This window comes from Mirounga leonina, unplaced genomic scaffold (genome assembly GCF_011800145.1).
Source record: "Mirounga leonina isolate KUSES-001 unplaced genomic scaffold, KU_Mleo_1.0 Mir_195, whole genome shotgun sequence".
In the NCBI taxonomy this organism is placed as follows: domain Eukaryota; kingdom Metazoa; phylum Chordata; class Mammalia; order Carnivora; family Phocidae; genus Mirounga; species Mirounga leonina.
This window is the reverse complement of record NW_023270490.1, coordinates 12,449,861-12,473,881: the sequence shown is the minus strand read 5'-3', so window position 1 is coordinate 12,473,881 and position 24,021 is coordinate 12,449,861. Positions and strand designations below refer to the sequence as shown.

General features: G+C 56.2%; 2 protein-coding genes across 9 annotated transcripts; both read right to left on the bottom strand.

Moving 5' to 3' along the window:
- Nucleotides 1-876: 876 nt before the first annotated feature.
- Nucleotides 877-18,001, bottom strand: TPD52L2 (TPD52 like 2). 8 transcript variants are annotated; one of them, XM_035025588.1, is made up of 8 exons: nucleotides 17,847-18,001; nucleotides 14,995-15,140; nucleotides 13,155-13,303; nucleotides 12,143-12,202; nucleotides 7,169-7,270; nucleotides 2,817-2,858; nucleotides 1,700-1,748; nucleotides 877-1,127 (listed from the first exon to the last, which is right to left on the bottom strand). In XM_035025588.1, exons 1-8 carry the CDS (start codon nucleotides 17,863-17,865, stop codon nucleotides 1,032-1,034), a joined length of 663 nt encoding a protein of 220 aa, XP_034881479.1. In that variant the 5' UTR covers nucleotides 17,866-18,001; the 3' UTR covers nucleotides 877-1,031. The 8 variants fall into 8 exon arrangements, with proteins under 8 accessions (XP_034881479.1, XP_034881480.1, XP_034881481.1 ...); XM_035025591.1 differs by having other exon boundaries at nucleotides 954-1,563; XM_035025589.1 differs by lacking the exon at nucleotides 2,817-2,858.
- Nucleotides 18,002-19,813: 1,812 nt separating this feature from the next.
- On the bottom strand, nucleotides 19,814-22,453 carry ABHD16B (abhydrolase domain containing 16B). Its single transcript, XM_035025682.1, has one exon. The coding sequence runs from the start codon at nucleotides 21,309-21,311 to the stop codon at nucleotides 19,899-19,901; it is 1,413 nt and encodes a 470-aa protein (XP_034881573.1). The 5' UTR covers nucleotides 21,312-22,453; the 3' UTR covers nucleotides 19,814-19,898.
- Between the last annotated feature and the right edge of the window lie 1,568 nt (nucleotides 22,454-24,021).

The following is a 24,021-nucleotide window of genomic DNA, read 5'->3' as shown; positions in this document are numbered from 1 at the left end:
GACAGCAGAGTTCCAGCCGACCCTATGCAGGGCCACCTGCTTCTCACTCGTCCCCAGCGTGCAGCAAATGGGCAGGTTGGAGCCGAGGGCCAGTCATGCATCAGCCATCCGTGGAGGGTGCCGGCTTTTCTTTCTCCTGGCCCCCTGCCCCCACCCCCAGAGGCCCAGGAGCCCTCTGACCAGCAGGAGCTGCCCCGGTCCATGAGAGGAGAAAGAGGCAAGCTTCATACACTGGGATGATGTGCATCAGTGAAATAAAACACACCAACGGTCCAGGCATGCTGCCCTTTGGGCTAGATGCAGGAGTCTACATGGTGCTCAAAACCCACTAAAGAACCCTTATTTTTATATATAAAAACATCATAAACAAATAAAGCATAAGGTGATGTAAGGCTTGTATTTCAGCTTGAGTCCAAAGAAATAATGTTTTCTAACTGAGGCTAAAGCTGCTCTGCTTAGCTTTAATTTTTGAAAAATTCACTGCATTTAAAAAATAAAGAATTTGCTTTTGTTAAAGCTAGATCGTTAGTGTAACAATTAGGCGGCTGCTGATAACCAGTTTCTTTTCTGGAGGGTTTCAGAAAATGGACAGTTTTCTCATTTAGCGTTTGAAATAAAAACTGAAGATCCGGTAGGGCTTTCTGGATGAATCTTCCTTCCGCAGATTCCTCCTCTAACTTACAAAAGGAGAGGTTGAGGAAATACCATTTATTTTATGCTTATCACTCTCCGTTCCTTCCACGTTCTCATGAGCTAACAAGACTGCCAAAGGGCCCACTGTCCTGTCCACTCCCCGCACCCCAGGGAGGACAGTTTACAACTTCAGTGTAAAGCATCTGCGTGCAAGACCATGTTCTGTAAAGCTCATGCGAACACAGCGGCCACGGCTACATGTGAGTGGCACGACTATCCTCAAAGCCAGCTCCGTGCGCCCGCCCGCGGCCTGGTGGGCCGCGGCGCTGCAGAGTCGCAGTCGAGCCGATGAGGACGTGCTTGCACTTGTTCCGTGGCCGGGCAAAGCTGCGACGGGCTTAGAAAGGCGTGTGATCGGGCAGGGGCTTGGTGCCACTCCCGGTTGGGGAGGGAAGGTTCTCACTGCCATTCTCTCTGCCACCTACAACCTTAGACTACAGATGGGGGAAAAAAAACGAGAAAAAAAAGATAGTAAAACCTGAGACAGAGCACACAATGCTGGCAGGTCCTAGGCCTGTGCCGGGAACCCCAGCTGTCCAGCTCTCTATGGAGTCTATGCCACGTCAACACCGATCAGCAATAAAGAGAACAAATCACCAACACAGGCAACAGGCTGGCTGGCAGTATCTCCAGGGATTTACGCAGTGTAAGAGCAAATCTTCCAAGGCTCCACGCTACACGGTTCCAATCCTAGGACATTCTTGCAATGACAAGTCATTGAAACGGAGAACAGATGAGTGATGGTGGGGGTAGGGCTGGAGGAAGGTGAGCACCAGGAAGGACCGTTGTGGGGATGAAACCGCTCTCCACCTTGACCGTATCAATGTCCTATCCTGGCTGTCCTACTGCAAAACGTGATCACTGGGGAAACTGTGTAAAAGGTACAAGGACCCTCCGCATTAGTTCCTGTCACTGCACGCGCATCTACAATGACTAAGTAAGTTTACGTAAAGGACACATCATGCCCCATCCCAACAAGACAAGTGAATGGTCCAGAGACCGTTACCTTTATGGTCCCAACTCGGTCTTCAAACGACTTGAAGGTCGCAGAATTCCTTTAAAGAGAGAGAGGAGAGGTCAGTGTAGGGAGCAAACGGTTGTGCTGCCTTCCTCAATCTGAAGGGCCTCAGGGTTAGGGTCAACCTCCAGAAAGATCCCTGACAGAGTCCTGAGACCTCCCTGTAAATATGGGACAAGCCAAGAAGGAGAGGGAGCACGCCCCCTGAAGACGGTCCCGGCAAGGTCATTCTGGAGGCCTCCAGGTCAGAACAGGGCAGCCACACCTGCCAACTGCAAGAACAGACCTACACGCTGCCAGTGGGTGAAACCCACGACTTCACACGGGCAAACTGCAGACCACTCGCCTGGGCGGCGGGTGGGACGGGGGACACACGTCTGTTGTACCCTAAATACACACACACTGAGGTCATGAACAGTCTCAGGTGTTCCTGACACAAATCTCTCACAGAAGTCCAGCAAAGGAAAACCAAGGACAATTCTGGGACAAGGGAGCGAGGAGACGGCAGAGGAGGAGAAAGCAGGGCAGCCCAGCCCCACCCTGCGCCCTTTCCACAACCAGCTCCTGCCTCACTGGCTCGGCTCCTCCCGGCCCTCGGGCCTCCAGAGGCAGCCGGTCAAGGACCCCCAGACGTGCTGTGGGCTGTGGCAGCTGCGGCAGATTCTCCTGTAACAAGGACAGGGGCTCTGCTGCTGCACCACCGTGGAGAACACACCCGTGGGAAGCTGCAAAAACAAGCCACGGCTCCGGGTGTTCTGGGGAGACCAGGACTCCCTCCAGGTACAGATGAAGCTTCCCTAAGCCTCCTGGGTGCCGCGCCTAAGTGTATGAATCTCTCCGCCCCTCCCTGGCCCAACCCCATGGGCGGCCCTGGAAGCTTCCAGAGGGGAGCCCATTTGGTAAAATGGTACCTCTGAGCCTCACCCCCACTAGCTCTTTGGCCTAGAAGGGATCATCTTTCCAACCCCTGGCCCACAGGAGGCTGCCGGGGAAGATGATCTTAGGCTCAGGGATGTGGGAAGTGGGAGGCTGACCAGCAGGAGCCACCCACTCCCACCCGGCGCCCACCCCGGTCTGAGAGCCCGGGGACACGAGTGCACATTACCTCATGGCTGGCATACTTATCGAGTGGCGGATTGAAGAGCTGCTGCTCGGAAGCATGGTAGAAGCAGAGAAGGAAGCAGAAGTTAACACAGGGACGAGCCTGGCATTTACCACGCCCATCAGCTCGTCCACACAGAAACCCGACTCTGCAGGGCAGGTGGGCTCTGGCCACCACACACGGAAGGGCCCCCAGCACCAGGAGGAAAACTCGACCCTAGGCTCCTCTCCCTGGCCTCCAAAGCTGCCCCAGAAATGGGAGATTGCCGAGGGAGAGCTTTAAAATAGGGAACTAAGAAGACCTAGGCCTGGGGCTTTAAAAAATACTTCTGGTACAAATAACTGTCAAGGGGCGCCTGGGTGGCTCAGTTGGTTGGGCGACTGCCTTCAGCTCAGGTCATGATCCTGGAGTCCCAGGATCGAGTCCCGCATCGGGCACCCTGCTCGGCGGGGAGCCTGCTTCGCCCTCTGACCCTCCCCCCTCTCATGTTCTCTATCTTATTCTCGCTCTCAAATAAATAAATAAAATCTTAAAAAAACAAAAAAAAACCAAATAACTGTCAAATGTCCTTACTTGACTTCACGGCAAATGAAGTCACTTTTTGGCAAAACAGAAACCACCAGGTCAAGTAAGTAAAAATATTTCCAATCACACGTTGTTCTGGGTTTGGGTTCCAGGCCTGCAAGCTAGAAGAGTGTGACAGAGCAGCTGGTGTCAGGCTAGAAAAGCATGACTGAATCAGCACGGAGTGAGGACCACTCAGGAGGATGCCCGAGGGGTCCCAGTGCTGCTGGCTGCTCTCACAAGACAGACGAGACCATCTCGACTCACAGAGACAAGACTGCTTCTCAGGGGGAGGAGAAAACAGGAGAGGAGCCAGCGTTTTGGAGGAAGAGGCACAGATCACAACAGCGAGAGAGCCAGCATGACCCTCCCACACGAGTAGGTCTCTTCTCAGGAATACACGCAGGTGGGAGCTGCAGGACAAGCTCCGTGAGGCTGGGCTGGAGGCTGGCGATGAGCCACATGGTCACAGCCCGAGGAGCGCCATGAGCTCTCGAGCAGGCTGCAACACCTGGCGGGCCTGGCTATGTGAGCAATGGGCCGTGGCGCCCTCACCACTTCTTCCAGCGCAGCCTCCACAGGCCAGCCAGGCACCACCCTGCCCTGCATCCAAAGAAGAGCCTTCCACAGGTACGTCCAACAGCAGTCTTACCTAAAGGAGTGTGAGAACGGACGAGCCCTGAGAGGTGGCAGCAGGAGGAGAAGAAACGTAGTGTTAGGGAAGGGAGGCCACGCAGGGACCCCCATGACCACCCCCACTCCTCACACCACCAGGGAGAGCAGGACATGCACCCCGTCTCCACTCTCCCCAAGGCCCGACTCTGTGAGAGGCACATGACCGGCCCCTCCACGACCCCACCTGGGTCACAGACGAGGCACCTGCATGTCCGTGACCCTGCCTGGAGTTAGAAGGAAGAAGCCACAGAGAGAGGAGCAGTGCAGAGGTGTGAGGTGTGCTGAGGCAGGCTCCAGCACCCTCAGGGTCCGTGTGTGCCCAGAACCCAGGTCAGCCAGGCTCAGCCGACACGCTCTGCGTCAACAGACTGGCCTGCATTCTCCACAGGGCCTCAGCCGGACCAGAGCACACACATACGCTGCAACAGGCCTTGGGACACCCCCAGGGCCGAGCGCCTTGCACTCCGGCTCCATCAGTACAGCTGACAGATTCCAACCTAGAAACACGGGTGTCCAAGGGCAACACAGCCATGTCCTCCACGACACAGCCAGGCCTACCACCTCTTAGCCCCAACACGGAGGTCATCTCAGAAGCAACACGGCCATGTGGGTGGGCAGCAGGCCCTGCCATCTCCAGGTGGACGGAGGAGGAGTCTGAGGATTAGGGAAGGCAGGTGCCTTGTCACAAGTCACCAAGCTAGACAGAGACCCATCCCTGCTTGAACCCAAATCCAATGCCCTCCCCCAGCCTGCCGCCTCGTACCCCAGGGCACGCAAAAAGCCTCTCAGGCCAGGGCTGCTCCTGGACAGGCCCATCGAGGACACTGACGTGCGGCAGACGTCTAAATATATATAAATTTCCCTGGACCTCGTTTTCATTCTCAAGAAGTGGTAGATTCTGAACCTCAGCTCCAAACTGGGGAGGTCAACAGGCCGTGGCCTCAGAAACCACCTGAGACCATGTGGTGAGGCAATGGCGGACCCGTTGAGGACCCGGAGGTGTCAGACTTCACCGTGCCCCTGAAAACAGCAGAATAAAACCAAAGAGCCCCAAGGTGACGCACAGCAGCAAACGGGACAGTCCCTCTGCGCACCTGGAACGGGACCCGGCTCCTCCCGCCGGCTGGCCCACGTGTGTGAAGCACGGTGCCGATGCGACACGCGGCAGGCCCAGGGAGGCCGGGCACGTGACCGGAGGTGACACGCCAGCTCCTGGAGCCGGGAGCGGCAACGAAGGAACAGGCGCGGAACGGAGCCACAGTGGCCCAGGACAGCGCCACCACAGCCATTCCCAGCAGCGCCGACACTGCACGCACTCGAACGCGAGTGAGGACACGGAGGAGAGTAACGCCCGAAGTGACAGAGGACGCTCCTGTGAGCGCGTAACTTAGGCACCGCAGGCAGTCGCTGCTTCCCTCAGATGCTGTTCCCAGCCCAGCATTCCGAGGAAGGAACGGGCACAACCCGACACACGGCTTGCTCCGTGGCGCTCCAGCCACCGGTGGCGTGATCAGTCTGTCACCGGGCTCACCACAGCACGGCTCAGGGGGCCAAAGCAGGTGTCCCAGAGGGCGGCAGCGATGGCGTCCCATCTAATTTCAAATGAGATTCGTTACAGGAACACACCCACGAAGTCAAGTATCAGCAGACTACCGTGAAGCCTACGGGAGGAACCAGTGACCCTCCGTGCGGTCCACTCAGAGCCACGGCTGGTAGGGCCCGAGTGGATCACAGCCACTGTGGACCAGAGGACCTCCCAGCCATGGCTGCTCAGGAGCAGGACCAGACCCCCAACTGTGGGAATGCGAACTCCTTAGCACAGAGGAAACACACAGACCGCGTACTAACTGTTCAGCCTTGCTGAAAATTTGAAATTTTTCAAAATAAAAATTGGAGGGGAGCTAATTCCATCAAACAAACAAAAGGTGAGCACGGCCCTGGGCATAAGCCGAGGGGCAGAGGGTCTGTGTCGTCACCCCTGGCTATGTGGCCAGGGCACGGCCCCCACCTTGAGGCCCCACAAGGCAACTGCCAGGCCTGTGAGGTGAGGAGATGCCTAACCTAAGCAGGCAGGGAGGCAGCCCACCCGAGGGTAAGAGGTGAGGGGCTACAGAGCGGGACGGACCCCCAACGCTACACTCAGCACACCAAGCCCACAGGCATCACCACAGTGTGATTCTCAACTGTGAGAAGACAGAAGCCTCAGCATGGGGGGGGGGGGGCGCCCACAGAGAGGCATTCTCTGAAATCCCAAAGTGAGGGGACTGGTCCTGAGTGTGGGTCAGGGGCCAGGGCAGGGCTGGGCAGTAACGGCCAGGATGTTGGCAATGGTAACGAAGTGCACTCCACACTGCTGTTCAGCAGTGCACGCTTCATCCTAATAATCCCGAGAGGGATGCCTTGCCAAGGGCACAACAAGGAGGCAGCCGAGCCAGGATTCACACCATGGCCTCAGGCTCCAGGGTCCAAGCCCCTTGGCTCACTGCTGTGAAGCAAAGGAGACCTGGTGGGTGTGGCCATGGAGCCCAGGGCAGGAAAGGCTGTGGGTGGGTGCTGCCATGTATGGCCCAGCAAGTGTCCAAGCTGCCTCCACACTCCCTGGCCCCAGACCCTGCTCAAGAGGCACCTCCGATGGCCATGAAGGTTTCATCAGCTCTGGGGGAGAACACTCAGCTGGGGCCCCTGGCACACAGTCACACTCTCTGAGACTGGGGCCAGGCAAACATTCTAAGAAAACAATACGCTTCCCCTACCCCCTGCCCCAACCCGCCGGCCTGCCCAGAGTGACACCCCACCCTGACATTGACCCCCAAACGGGGGCCATCTTCCCTCTGTGGAACTTCAGAGGGAAGCACCTGCCTTTACAGATCCCAAGCATTAGAAGTTACCCAAAAGAATCAATGACCCTCTCCCTCAAGAAACACAGAAATGGCAAAGAGGCAGCCCACAGACAAGGGACCATGAACCAACTGGTCCAGGCTGGTGGGCCCACATCTATGGGTGCCAAGGGGCCCCCGAAGGGTATGCCTCTGAGCCCTGGGCCCCTGCAGAGCCTCCAGCAGCTCTAGAACCCCTAAACCCTCACCCGACTGGCCCATGCAGCTAGAGCATCTCACCTCATATCCCCGAGCTTTCTGCTAATGGCGGAGCCCATGGTGGACAGGGCAGCCGACGTCTTCTGTCCCGCCTGAGAGAGAGTTTCTTGAGTCTTCTTGTAGCTGAGAAGAAACACCAGTTGAACCAACCCAACAGAAGGAACAGCCACCACCCATAAGCCAAGGACGCCAAGTGCCCAGAGAGTACCCAAGAGGAGGAGACAGGAACCCTTAGTGAGCACGTGCCTGGCCACCAGGGAGGGGACCGAAGCGGCATGGCCAGGTCTCAACCTCCCAGCTCCGCAACAACCGTTTTCTGACCTCACTCCACCTCATCTAAAACTCAGGTGCCCACTTCCCTTGCTTCCTCACCACAACACTGACTACCTGGGACATGAAGTGTCTGCCTCCTGCAGTGAAGACAGACCCACAAGGGCCCTGGGTCTGGGATAGAAGGCAGAAAAATCCCCTCGTTCTGTTACTTTATTTGGGAAACTTCTCATGTCAAAACTCCACCACGCCCGGGGGGGGATGCGCTTGACAGCGTGGACATGCAGCCTGTAGACTCCTGGGAGCCCCCCCCAGGCCCCCCAGCCTCCCGTGCTATCTTACAACACCCTTTCTGAGCCGGGGGACCCTCATCTCAGGCCACCATTCTTAGTGCAAAGGGTAGCCTTGGATCACAGCAGAGACCACCCTTTCCGTGCCCTCCTGCCCCATCCACCCGCACGCGGGTTTGTCTTCTGGGATGACCAGTGGCCATGACCTCAATGTCCGTGCAGTGGCCAGAGAGGGCAAAGACACCGTTGGGCCCACCTTGAGAGCGAATACGTGGCGCTGTCAGCCCTTGTCCAGCTGCCACCATAAAGACACAGCCGCCTGAACCCAAGGGCTCATTTCTGGCCAACCAGGCAGCCCTGGCTCTCGAGACACCAGCCTACTCTCTGTGACCACTTTCTGACGCCTTGTTGGTGTCACCAGGTCACAGGTCACAGGGGGCAGGTCGGACAGCACCACTGGGTCCTCTGAGTACCCCCCATCAGCCCCCCAGTGCCATCTGCAGGAGGCCCCACTGGGAGTGCTTGCTGCCCCCCTCCCTCCCAACCACTGTAGACTGCCCATGCTAGGTGGGGTTCTGCCATGACTACCCCGTGCCACCCCATCCTGTGGGGGGGGCCCAGCCTTGCACACTCCTGGGAGGGCCTCCCTCTACTTGGCAGGCACTCCCATGGCACCATGGGGCCTCAGGCTTCTCTAGTGCCCAGCAGGGCTTGGGACTCAAAAACATGTGCTTTCTAGCCAATGAGTGTGAAAACATGTTGACGTCGCTAGAACAGTGAGTTTCAGTGAGTTTATCTTAGTTTCCAGGAAGGTCTACGAATCCCAGAACGTACTGATGGTGGAGAGAAAATAGTCTAAAATCTTTACTGCAAGGGGCGCCTGGGTGGCTCAGTCGGTGAAGCGAGTGCCTTCAGCTCAGGTCATGATCTCAGGGTCCTGGGATCGAGCCCCACGTCGCACTCCCTGCTCGGCAGGGAGCCTGCTTCTCTCTTTCTCTCTCTTAGCCCCTTCCCACTGCTTGTTCTCTCTCTTTCAAATAAATAAATAAAATCTTTAAAACACTTTAAAATAAAATCTTTACTGTAAGATTTGCTCCGGATTTCCTGAAGGCAGTAAGTAACTAAAAAAACTCTAATTCTGAACCCTTTTAGCACAATCTGACTCCCAGAAATCCCTTCCCCCACAATAGAAATGATCACAGAACTGAACAGGAATGAAAACAAAATCCAAGCACGCATGCAGCAGCGGCCCAGAGAGCTGCACGGCCGGGACCTAGACAGGCCACCCGGCAGAGGGGCCGGCCACAGCCGGTTCTCACTACCAGAAGCCAAAGTACACACACTCCTTCTGGGAGGGCTTCCACACCCTCAGCTGTAGCCCTCCAAGGCACCTTCCAGCCTAATGGCCAAGGCACCTTCCAGCCTGACGGAGCCTTGGCCAGGAGCCTCCACCTGCACCACAGTCTGTCTCGGGGTTGGCAGAGCCATGACAATAAAGAGAAGGGGAAACATGCTGCACACCCCCAACACAGCCTGCTACGGAAAGGCTCTAGAACCTTCTCTGGGACCCCTAACTTGTGATAACCCTTTGGGCCCTGTCACCCTCACCCCCAGCTGGCGAACTGCTTTCATTTAAAAGTGAGTTACGACAGGTTATCTGAAAGAAACAGACTGGGAGCCACGGCTGTTATTTATAAAACACCAAATAATGAGGGGCGCCTGCGTGGCTCAAATGGTTAAGCATCTGCCTTCGGCTTGGGTCATGATCTCAGGGTCCTGGGATTGGGCCCCACATCCAGGTCCTGGCTCAGCGGGGAGCCTGCTTCTCCCTCTGCCTCTCCCCCTGTTCGTGCTCTCTCTCTCTCTCTCTCTGTATCTCTGTGTCTCCAATGAATAAATAAAATCTTAAAAAAAAAACAAAAAACACCAAGTATGAGGTAACTGATGGCATGTGTTATTTAGTTTCAGAAACAAATTCGGTAAACGTCTTCAAGCCGTTTCTTGTGAAATAACGAGTACGTAAGACCATGTGAACGTGTTTGTTGAAGTGAAACAGAGGATTTAAGGACAAGTCCGTAGAGAATCTCTGTGCCCACAGGGAAACTGCAGTTGGAGACACCACGAGCCTGTGCGACGGATTGCCGGTGACGAGCAGCAGCATCCTGAGGGTGACTCAGATTGGAGCCAGCCACTAGACAACAGACAGGAGAGACCCTTGCTATGGGCCATTGCGAAGGGCAGCACCCCTGCTGGAGACTAAACAGAGGTGATCTCCCACACTCCACCACCCTCAGTATTTCTGGGGTGTGGAAATGAGGGGTCACAAGTGACTCCTTCAGAGACGGGAACCTCCAAACCAGGGCAGATGCAGTGCAGGGACCCTGACGGGGAGGCCAAGCTCAGGCAGTGACAGGGCTAGGGGCAGAGTCAGAGTCTGTATGCAGGTAACTTGGGCCCAGACATGCTCAAGAGCGCTAGGCTGAGCCACCCTGGTACTGAGAATTACTACTACCTTTTTAGGAAAACAAAAGTGTAGAATCCTGACAAATACCAGGCTCCCTCCCATCATAGTCAGTGTGGGCATCTGCTGGAGGTACCTGCTCCAGGATCTTCCCTTGGGGGCTGCTCCCACCTCCAAGTCTGGGTGGGCATGATCACAGTGTGGACGGCCAGGGAAGTTTACAGCTCCCCGACCACAGTGAGAGTCCAGTGAGACCCACACCAGGCCCTCTTGCTGTTGAGCTGCAATGCTACAAAGACTCAAACCTGCACCACCGGGCACCCCCTTGCACCAGGAAGGAGGAGCTGGACAAGGCTGACACCATCCACGTCTGTGCTTTCCGTCACGTACAACTGAAGGACTCAACATACCAACCAGTGGCCACGGAGTTTACCTGGTGCCCCCTCTGCACGAGTTTAGCTCCGTCTAGTAATAGATAGAACCCAATGGCAACCACTTTGCAGCCAAGAGAACGCTGCTTACACCCAGCACGGCCTCATGAAAGCCAGTGCACAGATGTGTTTGCTGGTTGAGAGAGCCCTCAGGGCAGCCGCACCCCGCCAGCAGCCTCCTGCAGCGACCACAAGCTGGGTCATCCTCCCCCTGGGCTATCCCTGCAGAAACGCTCTGGGGGCTTCGGTTTGGCAACTCTCCCACCAACGGAACTGGGGGTGAGGCCTCAGGGGAATGGCTGCCACCTGGAGAGGTGCTTGGGAAGGGCCATCCCACCGGCCACTTCCATGCCCAGAACCACGTAATTATTTGAAACCATATCCCAGCAACCTTATGTCACCTGGTTTTACAAACAGCACTAAAGTCTCCTAAGGCTCTTCTTAGGTTAAGTCCACACCGTGAGCCTGCCTGGTGCCCAAACTGCACAGATGACAGCGACTGTCTCAGCCTCCAGAACAGCTGCAACACCGTGAAGGCATCGTCCGCTACAGCCCCGAAGACACAGCACAGCAGGCCGTGGCGGGGACAGCCGTCACACCAAACCACACGAACGGCGGGACCCGCCAGAGCGCCCTGGCACCCAGCTCCCCTGGTGACACCAGGCTGCGAAGACTCTGAGCACAGAGCCAGCTGGCCTGGGGTCCCAGGTGCCGTGAAGACGAGCTCGGTCACAACCACTTCCTTCCAGTCAGACACAGAGGCCTGTTGGTCATGCTCTCTGGAGACACCACAGCACTTCCTCCTCAACAAGATTCCCAGAAACCACTATTTTAAAATGTTACCTCATCCAGTTCAAAGGAATTATAATCAGACCGCAGCACAGATAAAAGAAGTGCTATTAACTTGTGTAAGGATCTCAAATAAAACATCAGGACTCATTCTGAACTACAGCCTTGACGGACATGAAAACCTATCCGTGTGTTCCCTACTCTGCTAATATTCTGTGTGGCTGACAGCTCTGTGCCCCTCAGACCAACGCAACTTCAAGATCCCACCAGCATGGCCTGTGTGGCAGCCCTCACTCAAGAACCACCCCTAAGTATGAGTGAGCTCTGAGAATACCCCTCAGCTGGAGCTAGGTCTGCAGGGCAGAGAAGACCAAAAAAAAGCCCCAAATCACCATCAGCACCAGTCCAGATGGTGCTCAGCCACTCTGCCCACTCGCAAGGTGAGGGGCGCCTTCTAGCCAGAGATGCTGCCCAAGCCCAGCCAGGCCTCTCATCTAAGGGACGCATCCATGTCAGCCAGACGGAGGTTTTCAGTGTGGTCTGGTGGCTGAGGAAATTTCCTTCAGCGACTAAACCCATTTCATGAGAGTTACACTCTCATTTGTGTTTAAGAAAAAAAAAACTGTATTAAAAATAGAATAGCCCCAAACACTAAAACTAGGTTTGTGCCAAGTGCACACAGCCTCCCTGTCCCTAAAAGGAGTGTCGAGAGGAAGAGGAGGAGGAGGGAGGTGCTGAGAGCAAAGGCACTCACAGGTCTGACTGGGTCACTTTCTCATTCCACTCTCCAAGTTTCTCAGAAGTTTTCATATAGCTAAAAACAGAAAGTCTGTGGTAAATTATTTAGAACAACTGTTTCAACTAAGGTTTTGAACTACAGGTGAAATTCCAGGGAGCACCGAGGGCTGGATAGCAGGAATGGTGGGTCTCCAGCCTGCCTGAGAACAGGGTCTGCCCCTCCTCTCAACACCTGCTGGGCAGGCCTTGCTGAGGCCAGGTGAGGCGATGGCAGAACCGACCAGTCCTTTTCCTATCATGCTTAGGGAGTGCCTGGTCACTCCATGTAAGATGGCCCTCAGGGAACAGTACTGCTGTGAGGAGCAAGGAAGGCACACACAGCCCATGGCCCCCAAACACTTCTCTGCCAGTCACCCTTTGGGATTCAAAACCTAGGATTCCCTGGGACCGAGAAATGGGCTTTTGTAGGTGACTTTGATGAAATGCGATTCAATCTTCCTGCAGGGACACAGCTTTATAGACAGGGGGAAACATTTCCCAAACCCACGCCCCGCCCCCCAAACCCTGGAGGATACATTTCAGAAGAGCCATGTAGCTACACTTCCCAAGTTCAGAGAGCTGAGTCACATCTGGGTCAGAGGGCTTGGGGCTGTGACCACATCATGCTCATGAGGAGGACTTGTGTCCACTTCAGCAGACAGTGAGCTATGGGGGATCACAGGAAAATCAGTCTCATTAAGGACCTAATGAGCTTTCTCTCAAATTTGGACCCTAAATACATTCTTGTCAATTTCCGCTTCGACAACTAGCTAGTGTATCCATCGGCCTTTTAAAAATATGTATGGACTCTGAGCTCTTTGGATACATACCAGCTGCTAGGTCAAGGGCTCAGAGCCTCTGGCTGGCTGCCAGCACAGGGGCATACCGAGTCCCCTGGTACTTAGCCTCCCGTTGACGCAGCAGGGGCACCGCTCTGGTGCACACCCTCCGACCGTCAGAGGCATCTGTGCCGCAGGGCAGGTACCTACGCGTTAGAGACCTGCACGTCATGCCAGCTCTTAGACAGGTTCTGCTTCAGGCCCTCCAAGGCAGAGAGGCCCAGCTTCCTCTTCAGCTCAGCACAGTGCCTCTCCTTGGCTGCCAGGACCTGGCGCAGAGTGACAATTTCCTCTTCCACCTGTAAAAGGACACAGCCGATGTGATTAGCTGCCACTATTGCGGGAAGTGACCAACATCCTCACACACACTGCAATGAGAGGGTTCTCGGACTTTCTGCTTACAGAAACAACTTGTCTGAGGAACAGAGTCCGTCTATGTCAAGCAACTGTTCTGTTTTTATCCAACTTCTTCAGGAGGACTGTCCCATCCCCCCAAGCCAAGTGGCTCCGGTGGGGCTACCAATCACTGTGCCCACCCACGGATCACCAAGCAAGGCCTGTCCGAGCTCTCCCCTGGGACTGGGCACAGGTGTCAGAAGAGACAAGCCCCTCTCCCTCCAGGCTCAGAGGCTGGAAGTGCTGCAGCCAGGCCCCACCTGCACTTGGAAGGAAGTGGAACTGACAGACGGATGGGTGGCACAGCAACAGCCCTTATGACAACATGTATGTTCCTGAGGTTGCGGGAAAGGCAGTTACCCGAGCCTTGTGCTTAAGGTAGTCTGAATCGGATAACAGAAAGAATCCTGACAATAAAGACCTGAACCTTCTCAGGCCCTAAAATTAAAAAAAGGATGCAACCTGAAAAAGAAACATCCTCTAGAGCTTCACGACTCCAGAGGTCTGTTTTCAGCTCCTGTGTCAATAGCTGCCAAAAAAAAAAAAGTCCTTCTCTTAAAAAAATGATGGTTTGGGGTAAGGTAATAAAAAGTAGCTCAGAGCCCTTATATCACTAGGTTTTCCATCAAAAAATAGTTGAAACAGGAAATAATTTACAAACATAGGATCATCTAAGGCCGGACTGCTACCAGTTACTTCTGCAGTAACGACCATTGACTGGAACATTCCATCCATGGTGTGACGATCGACAGGGCTTGAGGGTGTGCAATCCAGCTGTCTTGGGGGAAGTGCACACTGAAAATTTTAAGTGACACTGAGCTTCTCCACTCTGCAGCTCAGCTCTGAAATGACCTAGTGCAAAGCTTGCCTGCTGTGGCCCCCTAACCTGCACTCAACTCAGAAACAGCTGTACGTACTCCCCCACGATCTGAAACCTGGTCGTGGGGCTGAGGCTCATCTGCAGAGCTAGCTCTTTTTCAGACTCAGGATGCATCAACACGGGGCTCATCTCTGGAGACAGAGCAGAGGCCTGTGACAGGCAGTGCACCAGCCTCTGCCGGACCAGATGGTACACTCAGATTACCAGCAAGTTCATGTCGCCAGATTTTGAATCCCAAGTGAGTTACCATTTGATTCTGCACCATACAATAAAAAGAAACATTCCTGGCAGCTGCTATGAATAAAAATTATACTTGGAGATTCTGACTTTTAATTACCATTTCCTCTTAAAGGACTCCCTTTAAAAAAAAAATCACATGAAGCACTTTTTACAAAAGAAGTATTTTTAAAAGAAAAATGAGGATCCAGAAACAGAGTTTGTGGAGTCTGGAAACTGTCAAGTGTTAATATCAACAAAGACACTCCCAATAGATGGTGTGCTCAGAGCAGCTGTCCCCATGTAGACATTCTCCTCCTGGAATACTTAATGAGGCGCCAAGTACACACAAAGCCGCCACGAAGAGCAGTTTCTGTGGGACTCTAGGAATAACCTCCCAGGGCAATTTCCGCAGAGCACAGCTAGCACTCTGGCCCCCTCAGGCTAATGAGGGGGCCTGAACTCATGGTCCCAAGACAGACAGCCAAGACACAGCACCTTTGCAAGCTCAGCCTTAAGCTCCTCCTCCTCAGCCTCGGTCAGACCCTCAACAGCAGGAGTCTGGGCAGCCAACGCTGTGTCGACAGGGACATCTGTCAGGGAGTCGGACAGCAGACCTTTGTTAGGAGAATTCAGGTTGATATCTGCCAGAGACAAATAAGGTCGGAAAGCGTCAATAAGAAGTTACAAAGAAGTAGACAGGGAAGAGGTCTCCATCAAGGAAAAAAGCAAGGGTAAGAGGACAGGTCATGGGTGTTGGGGGCAACTGTGGAGAGAACCAACACCCCTTCTCTGACAGGTTCTGCAGGGATGGTTTGGCCATCAGGCCAAGGGCATCTCAGGCTACCCAAGGTGCTACTTCAGGGCATGAGAAAGGCTGGCACAAGGCAGCCAGACCCTAACTCTGCTTCTCCCATGAGAATGCATGCTCCTGAGATAGGAAACTTTGCTACAAATAAAGCAGTTAGACCTAACAGATCTTCCAGTTTTTAGAGCAGAGAAACTTAATAAAGCTGTAAACACAACAAGCGCCACTTTCAACCAACCTACCCGCAAAGCACATGCTAAACTACACACAAGGAGCATGTGCTGGTCATGCAGCCCCAGCAGGGGGTCAACAAAACAAAATGCCCTGCAGTCTCTGCTCAACCCTCATTCCACAGCAACAGGCAGTGAGGCGCAGAGAGAACACTGCTTCCACACCTCCACGACACCCAGATCAGGTTCCAAGCCCTACGGTCACTATTTTCTCTTTGAATTAAAAGCATCTTCCTGTCTGCACTAAAAGTCGACAAGATCCCACACAAGAAAACATGGGTCTGCTTTACTTCTTCCCAGCTCCAAACCCATGGCTGTCCTGCAGTACTACGCAATCAGCACATGCCAGGAAAATTGGCTTTGCATGGTGTCTAGCATATTTAAAAGTAAAGACATAGGGGGCGCCTCACTGGCTCAGTCAGAGGGGCATGCGGCTCTTGATCTCGGGGTGGTGAGTTCAGGCCCCATGTGTAGAGATTACTTAAAAAAGTAAATGAACTTTTTTTTTTTTTTTAAGATTTTATTTGTTTTGACAGAGAGAGACACAGCAAGAGAGGGAACACAAGCAGGGGGAGCGGCAGAGGGAGAAGCAGGCTTCCCGCAGAGCAGGGAGCCCGATGCGGGGCTCGACCCCCCAGGACCCTGGGATCATGACCTGAGCCGAAGGCAGACGCTTAATGACTGAGCCACCCAGGCGCCCAGTAAATGAACTTTTTAAGAAATAAAGTCACAAAGGTTGGAAAGAAGTAAAAGTGTCTTGTTGCAGATGTTTCTCTACTGTAGAAATCCTAGAATCTGCTATATTTAGACTGCACCTAAAACCAAAGATGCTCTATTTAGCTTATTCCCTTCACATGCCCCACACAGCTGGAGGTTAGCACGTCCCTGGTGCTCAATACACGTTCACTACATGAAGCGCGTCTGCATCTTAATCAACGGAGATCAGCCTACATGGCTCTACTTCATCATTTGTATCTGCTATGTTGAACCCGCTCAAATTCGCTAAATGCCTTAAAATCGCCACAATCTTTCTCTTCTATTAAAAAAAAAAAAATGAAGGCCCTTGGACATTCTGCCTATACAGCTAAAGGTGGACCCCACAGGAATCACCCCCAGATAGAGACTGGGCACTTAGCAAACATGCCGAGGCGAAACAGTCATTCTGTGTGGTATGACCTCAGCACAGCCCTGTCACCAAAAGACCTACACAGTGAGGGTGGGGCTGGCGCTGGAGGCGAAACTTGGGGGTTAGAGTCCCTCCTGGGTGAGTCCCAGCTCTGCAGAACTGTATAATCGTCTGCATGCAGAAAATACGAGGAACAATCTCAAGAGATTATTCTGAAAATAAAAAAAGGCCATTTGAAAAACAGGTTTGGTGTGGTATCTGGCATACAGTAAGTGCTCAGTAAGTACTTTCCATCATTCCTGTGGTCAGAATCCAGTGCTTGTGATGCTTACCAAAATCAGACATGCAAGTCAAACAGTGAAAAGCCTCCTGAGCTTAACAGAGCTAGGGGCTTTGGATGCTCAACTACTTTGCAAGCAGACTGCAAAGTAGGAAAACCTACAAAACGTACCAGAACCCAGGCATCTTGGCCTGTGTCAGCATATTAATTAAACAAACGGCAAGAAAAACCCTAAAATCATCCAGGGTAGTTACGTCAACACAGGAATTTGGCATCCCTTCCGTACGGCCCCAGAATGGAAGTCCGAGTCGAATCCCCTTCTCAAGACTTAATCTGGGCCCCTCCACACCCCCAGCAGCCATCCCAAACCGGTCGGGGTGTCCCGGAAACAGGCCTGGTGTGCTGGCTGTGCCCCTAACTCACTGCACCCTTCCCCCCTTGAGACAACCCCTAAGTGGCCTGGGCTCCGAGCAGCGCTGCCACCCGAGGGGCGCTGCGCTGAACGCGAAGACGGTCCATCCCGCCTCCCCGCCCCGGGAGAGGCGCACAGCACGTCTGCCCGGGTCCAGGTCCAGGTCCAGGTCCAGGTCCAGGTCCAGGTGGCGGGTCCTCGAGGGTCCTACGTGGGGACGGAGGCCGGCCGACTAGGCAAGCGCCGGGCCGGGGCACGACGCGAGCCGCCCCGAGGGCGGAAGCCCAAAACTCTGGGAACGAGGGGAAGGGTGGCGGGGAACCGGTCCTCGGAGCGGCCCAAGCCGAGGGCGGAGGACGCACGCCACGGCCTTCGGGAGCTCCGAGGCCCGGCGCCGGGCAGCGGAAGAGGAGCCACGCGGCGGACTGGACGGAGGGGATCGAGCGTCCGAGACGCGCCGCCAGGGAGGGGCGGAGGCGCCGGGCCCGCGGTACCTTGGCCGGCGGAGTCCATGTTCGGGCGGCGGCCGGGCCGCAGCGGGGGTCGCGGCCGGGGTCTGGGGCGCCGGAGAAGCCGAGCGGGCCGCACCTGGACTCGCCCGCCGCGTACACACCGGCCAGCGGAACCGCCTCAGCCACCGCGGCATTACGTAATCAGCGACGCGACGGCTCACTTCCGCTTTGGCGCGTGCCCCGCCTTCGTCCCGCCCCCACCAACGGTGTCCAATGAGGGCGCTGTTCGGCCCCGTCCCTATTACCCGCTCCGGTCTGATTGGCCGAGGCTGCGGACGCAGCCGGAAAGGGAGGTCGGGTTCTGAGGGAATCCCTCCCACGTCGGCTCCACCAGCGAGACTCGCAAGTAGAAAGGTCCGAAGGCGCGCGGGGGGGGGTGGGAAGTGGGACGACCGTCCAACATGGCGCCAGGGAAGCCTAGGGTGGGCCCTTTTGGAGACGTCGCGGGTGTTTGCCGCTGCCTAGGAGTGTCATGGCTAACGCACCGCACAGACCGCTTGAGATCCGTTTGAGACCCGACCCCCTGACTTTGGGATTAGCTTCTCCCTTCGGTTTTTTTTTTTAAGTCCTTCCTCTTTATAGGGATTTTTATTTTTTTTAATTGTCTGGGGTAACGCAGGAAAAGGCGTGTCCGCGATTCGTCCTCTTGCCCTGCAGGCGCCGCTGCCCTGACTTGGCTGGAGGCGTCTCGCCTGCAGGGCAGCCTGCGTGCTCCTGCGCCGTGAGCACCTCGGTGTTCTCTCATTTCCTTTCCACACAACCCGGGAAGCCAGGTGGAGCCCTCCCCACTTTACAGATGAGGAGGCTGAGGTTAGAGTCATTTGTCCGAGACCACTCAGCTAGTTGAGGGGCTTCCAGCAAACGCTGGAGCAAGCTTGCCGGACTTCTCAAAGGAGAGGTGTGTAACCACTAGACAACCCGGTTTCGCTAAAACAAGTCCCCAAACTTCCCTTCTTTGGCTCCTAATTGCCACTGGAAGCAAATCCCTAAATGGTATTCAAACCCTTCAGGACTGCACTCCCCCTTTCCAGCCAAGCGACGCCGCATGTACTGATCCCTCCGCATGGAAGCCCCTTCCTGAACCTGGATAGCTCCTCCTCGCCGCAGGTGTCTTCCTGGCACCTAAGGTCACCTTAGGTACCCACCTACTCTGGCTGGCACTGGCCTAGGTGCATCGTGGCCATGTCTTGCTCTGGTGCTGTCAATTAAATGTCTGCCCCACTTGGCTTCTTTGAGTTTTGCGGTTTCCTGCTCAGCCCACCCTGGCTAGCCCTAGTCCCCACTTCATGCAGTTCATGGCAGATGGTAGAGTAGCGACTGCATTACAGATGGTGGTGAGCAGAGGGCTTGTCTTTCATTCTGTATTACACCCTTGAGCCAGGAACAATGCCCAGCCCAGACCTGGCTCAAGGGGATGCCAAGCAAGTGAATGGTCCGTGCGGGTGTGTCTGTAGCCCTCACGGACATGCCCCTGTGAGTACCTGTTACTCTGAGTCTGTTGTCCCTTCCTGTAGAAGCCAGGAAGGTGGAGGTGGGGAGGGGACCCTAAGAGCCCAGCATCACACTCTCCTGGTCTGGTCTAGCTGCTGAGACCTGCTTGATAATCTTCCAGGGCTAGTGTTCTTTCACAGCTAGGGGTGACTTGTCCAAACCCAGAGCCATCCTGTACCCGAGGCCAGGCTAAGGGCACCTCCTGGGGTCCCACAGCCCGTGTTCCCACCATCCTTTTGAGGTGATCAAAGCACCCATCACACAGTGTCGCCATAAACTGGGTCTACATTCTCTTTAGGAGCAGACTGGAATCTACAAGTGTTTGAGGGAGAAACACTTGAGGAAGGGAGGGGGAAACGCCCGTGAGGGAGAGAGAGCGAGGACAGGCTCCCTACGCTCTGCCTCACCCCCCTCAGACACCAGGTCGGGATCCCCAGGCAGGGCCAGCGTTACTGGTTTCGGGGTGTGGGGAGGGTAAGGACCTGAGGCCCTGAAGGTGCGCAAATGCACCCGCACGCTTGCCAGCAGCTGCAGGGACAAGAACTACAGCCTCCAGGGCAACTGGAAGTCCTCTGGTTCCAGCGGACTGCAGTGAGTCGCCTCCACATTCTTGAGGTGTTTGCGCGCCAGGAACAGTGCGAGCTGCCGGCGCCGGCGCGGGCTCAGGCCCCGGCCCACCAGCCAGGGGAAGGCGAGCCCATGGGGCCCCCAGGCCTCCTCCTCCTCCCGCTCGTCCTCACGGCGCGCGCCGTAGGAGCGCAGCAGCCCCAGGCACCACTGGTCGTCCACGCCGTAGCGCGCGTAGAAGGCGGCCTCCTGCGCCAGGCTGCCGGCGCGCAGCCAGCGCGTCACGACCGCGAGGCCTTCCCGCGCCATGACGACCGGGTAGCGGTGCTGCAGCAGACGCAGGAGCAGCTCGTTGCCGCGGTTGCCCTCCACGTCGCCGGACGGCAGGGGGCGCAGGTGGCCCGAGGCGCTGACCACGTCGTCCTGCGTGCGCCGCAGCAGCAGCACGGGGCCTGGGTAGCGGCACAGCTGCTCGGCCACATTGAGGTTGAAGTGCTCGCGCACGGTGCGCACCACGAGTCCCTTCCAGCTGTGGGGCATGACCTTCAGGGCCAGCGGCACGAGGTCGTCGAAGGTGGCGTCGAGCACCAGCGCACCCAGCTCCGGGTATGTCATGGTGGCCCAGGTGGCCGTGAAGCCCCCGACGGACCAGCCATAGACCACCACGTGCGCGGGCGGGAAGCGAAGGCGGTGCAGCGCGTACTTGACCACCACGTCCACCGCGTTGGCGTCATGCTGCGGGAATGGCGCGCCCGTGCTGCCCCCGAAGCCCGGGTGGTTCCAGCCCAGCACCGAGTAGCCAGCCTCCAGCGGCGCCGACAGGCAGCCCATCTCATAGAAGCCGGCGTTGCCTTCGCAGCAGATGACAAGGCGCAGGCCTCGGCCTTGGCTGCCTGGGTGCTGGCGGCGGTCCATGAACATGGTGTCGATCTCATTGCCGTCACAGGCCACCAGCTTGGCGCGCCGGCCGCGATAGCGCTCCACCAGGCGCTCCTGGCCCTGCTGCAGCAGAGGCAGGAGCGCGCGAGTCATCAGGCACATGGAGCCGGGGTACACGAGCCAGCGGCCCAGCGAGTGGGCCAGGGCGTAGCTGGCGAGCTGGCCCGGCAGCTCGCGGATCTGCTGCAGGAGGCACTGCGCCTGGCTGCGCGCCCCGCGCGGCGCTCGCGCCGGCGCGTCCCCGCCCAGCGCCGCGCCCCGCAGCAGCCACACGCCCGCCGCGGCCGCCGCGCACGTTAGCGCGCGGTGGCCGCTGCCACCGCCGCCGGCGGCGCGCACCTCATCCCAGCGGAAGTCCACAGGCCAGCCGCGGAAGTTGTAGGTGTAGTTGGCGGTCAGGTAGATCTTGAACACGTGCACCAGCGCCTTCACGAAGCAGACGACACACATGGGCGTCGAGGCTACGGGGCGCTCCGCGTGAGCTGTAACGCCCAGTCGCCAGGCGGGGGTGGCGGCGGGTGGCCCAGGCCCAGGCCCGGCCCCGCGGACGCCTGCAGGGGTGAGCGCTGCGCAGAGCTGCCTTGGGACATGCCTCTTCAGGGCTTGGCCCTAATGGCCTTTGTGACCTGGGCCTTCCAGGGTCCGGAGGAGGCGGCATGTGCCCGGCACGGGCTGGCTTTGTGAGTCATTGTTGCTGGGGAAAGAGGCCACACCCTGTGGTGGGCGCACAAAGGGTTCCCAGGCGTGGTGGACCTCAAGTTCTGCCCCGCCCCCAGGACTCAAGCCTTGGGACCCCGCGGCAGCCACACCCTCCCCAGGCCGTCCTCTGCCTGCACCCTCCCCGGGGCCCTACTTCCTCTGCCTTCCATCACACCTTGACCAGCATCCAGTGCCCCCCACCCCCCTTAACTGAAGGTGGACAGACAGGCTGGAAAATCTACTGCCTTAACCTCTTCCTGGTCAGAAACCAGGGTCTCATTGGTTAAAACAAAGGGCTTCCCACGGCCGTGAACTAAGCTTGCTGTGGATCGCTTTCCCTTTTTGTGAGGTACCCACATGGGTGGGAAAGGGAGTCAGGGGCAGGAAGAAGCAACTGTGGGGATCAGGCTCTGAGTCTGCAAAGACACAAGTCTCCTGAAGAAGGCTGGGGTAGCAGTTCCCTGCCCAGGCCCATGCTAGGTGGCTGTGCCCCCAGACCTCCCAGTGCAAGGTGGGGCCACCCACAAAACCCAATATGCTTTATCACTCTAGGGGAGAAGCTGAGTCTGGCCCATGGGGTGTTGCTGGAGCAGTGAGGCACTGCGTGCTCATGACCTTGCCTACCCCCCCCCTTCCTTCCCAGGAAAGGGGTGAGCTTGGGCTGGAAAGCCCCCACCTGTTCTGGATCCTCTTTCCACTGGTGGCAGCAGAGGGAGTGACCTCCAGGTAGGTCCTGCCTGGCCAGCGTTCCTCATTTTCAGCCCCTGGCCAAGCCTTCTTCCCCACTCCTCACTCAAACCACCCCGCAAGCTGTACCTTCCTCTTTTCCGGAGGGCTTTGGTAGGTTCCCCTTTTTCTCCTGTACTGGAGAGGGCCAGCCCACCTGAGGGCAAAGGGAGCAGGGTTAAGGCCAGGGAAGAGCCAGACTCTGAGGGCTCATTCAACAGTTGCCTGGAACTGAAACGGCGAATTTAACAAACCTAGCCAGACCCTTGGAGCCCGGGAGCCAGACCTGCCTCAGAGACCCAGAGCGTTCTGGGAAGGGGGCTCCAGGCTCCTGCAAGCCGCCTCTGCTCTCCAGCTCTGTGTATCTGCGTCCACCGCCAGCCCAGTCAGCCCCCACCAGGTTTGGGAAGCAGAGCTGGAGACTGTTGGGGTTCTTAGGGGTTGGGAAGCAGGAGGAGTCAATTGAGTGAGTGAGTGAGTGGATTGGGAGAGCTGAATATCCCTCCCACCAGGGTCTCCAGATAAAATACAGAATGCTACCAAATTTGAATTTCAGATAAACAATAAATACTTTTTGTGTATAAGTGTGTCCTAGATATTGCGTGGATCAAACTTACATTTAAAAAAGTATTTATCTGAAATTCAACTCTAACTGGATATCCTGTTTTTAGGTTTGTTTGTTATTTTTTGCTAAACCTGACAATGCTACCCCTGCCACCCCTTCCCCCAGCCAGCTGAGATCCAGATTTTCCTGATTATCCAGCTCATATCCTGGGTTAGGCTGCTCTTCTCAATGGTCAGGTCCTGAGGACCAAGAGGGTGTCTCAGGTCCACTGGTGCACCTGGACGGTGGTCCCCTCTTGTTCCCTCTACCCTGCAACCACCTCACCTCTTCCTTGGGTCCGCAGGGGCGGTGGGGAGACTGCCCCAGGAGGGAGCCCACAGGGTACCACACCTGGGGTCAAGGGATGGGCATAGCTGTTGCCCACAGGGATTAGTGGTCCTGGTCCTCCTGAAATGTGCCCCCTGGCCCTGTGGTTAGGAGTGGCAGTGAAGAACTTGGGGGAGAGTAGGGGCATTTACTCTCCCAGGAACCTCTTTCATAAACTCAGAAGCTGTTTACCCTAGCTGGGGTTGGGGTGTGCAGACACAGAGGCTCCAGATTCATTTTGTGAGACCACAGGAGTGACCTCCAACAGCAGAACAGAGGCCCTTGTGTCCTCAGCCTGAATCCAGGCAAACACAGGGGTCTCCTGGAAGATTGTCCTCAAAGTATGTTAGACATGCCATGTTTTGTTTTGATTCCCCAGGGGAAAAAATGGGGCTTGGAGGAGCCCATCCTCCTGGGGACAGTCTCTCAGCTTGGTGAGTTCTGAGATTTGTATTTGGAAATAGACCTTCCTTCAGTCAGGCCCACCTGCCCTTGCCTCCCCCTAGAAGAGCAGGAAGCTTGGAGGAGGAAGTGGCTGTGGTGGAGGGGAGCATAGACCAGCTTCTGAGGAGCAAAGATCGGCAGGCTGGAGCTGCTGGCCCCTGGGGGCCCCTACCCTGTGTCTGGCCTGGCTCCTGACCCCACCAGCCCTGCCCCCAGCCCATGGGAGCCCAAGTGCCCCTGAACCACCAGCCCTGTTGAGACAGGAAAGCATGTGACAGGAAGGGAGACCACCTCCTGCTGTCCTCTCTCCAGAAGAGCTCCCCCAGACTGGACCAGCTGCGGCAGTAATGACCTCTTGTG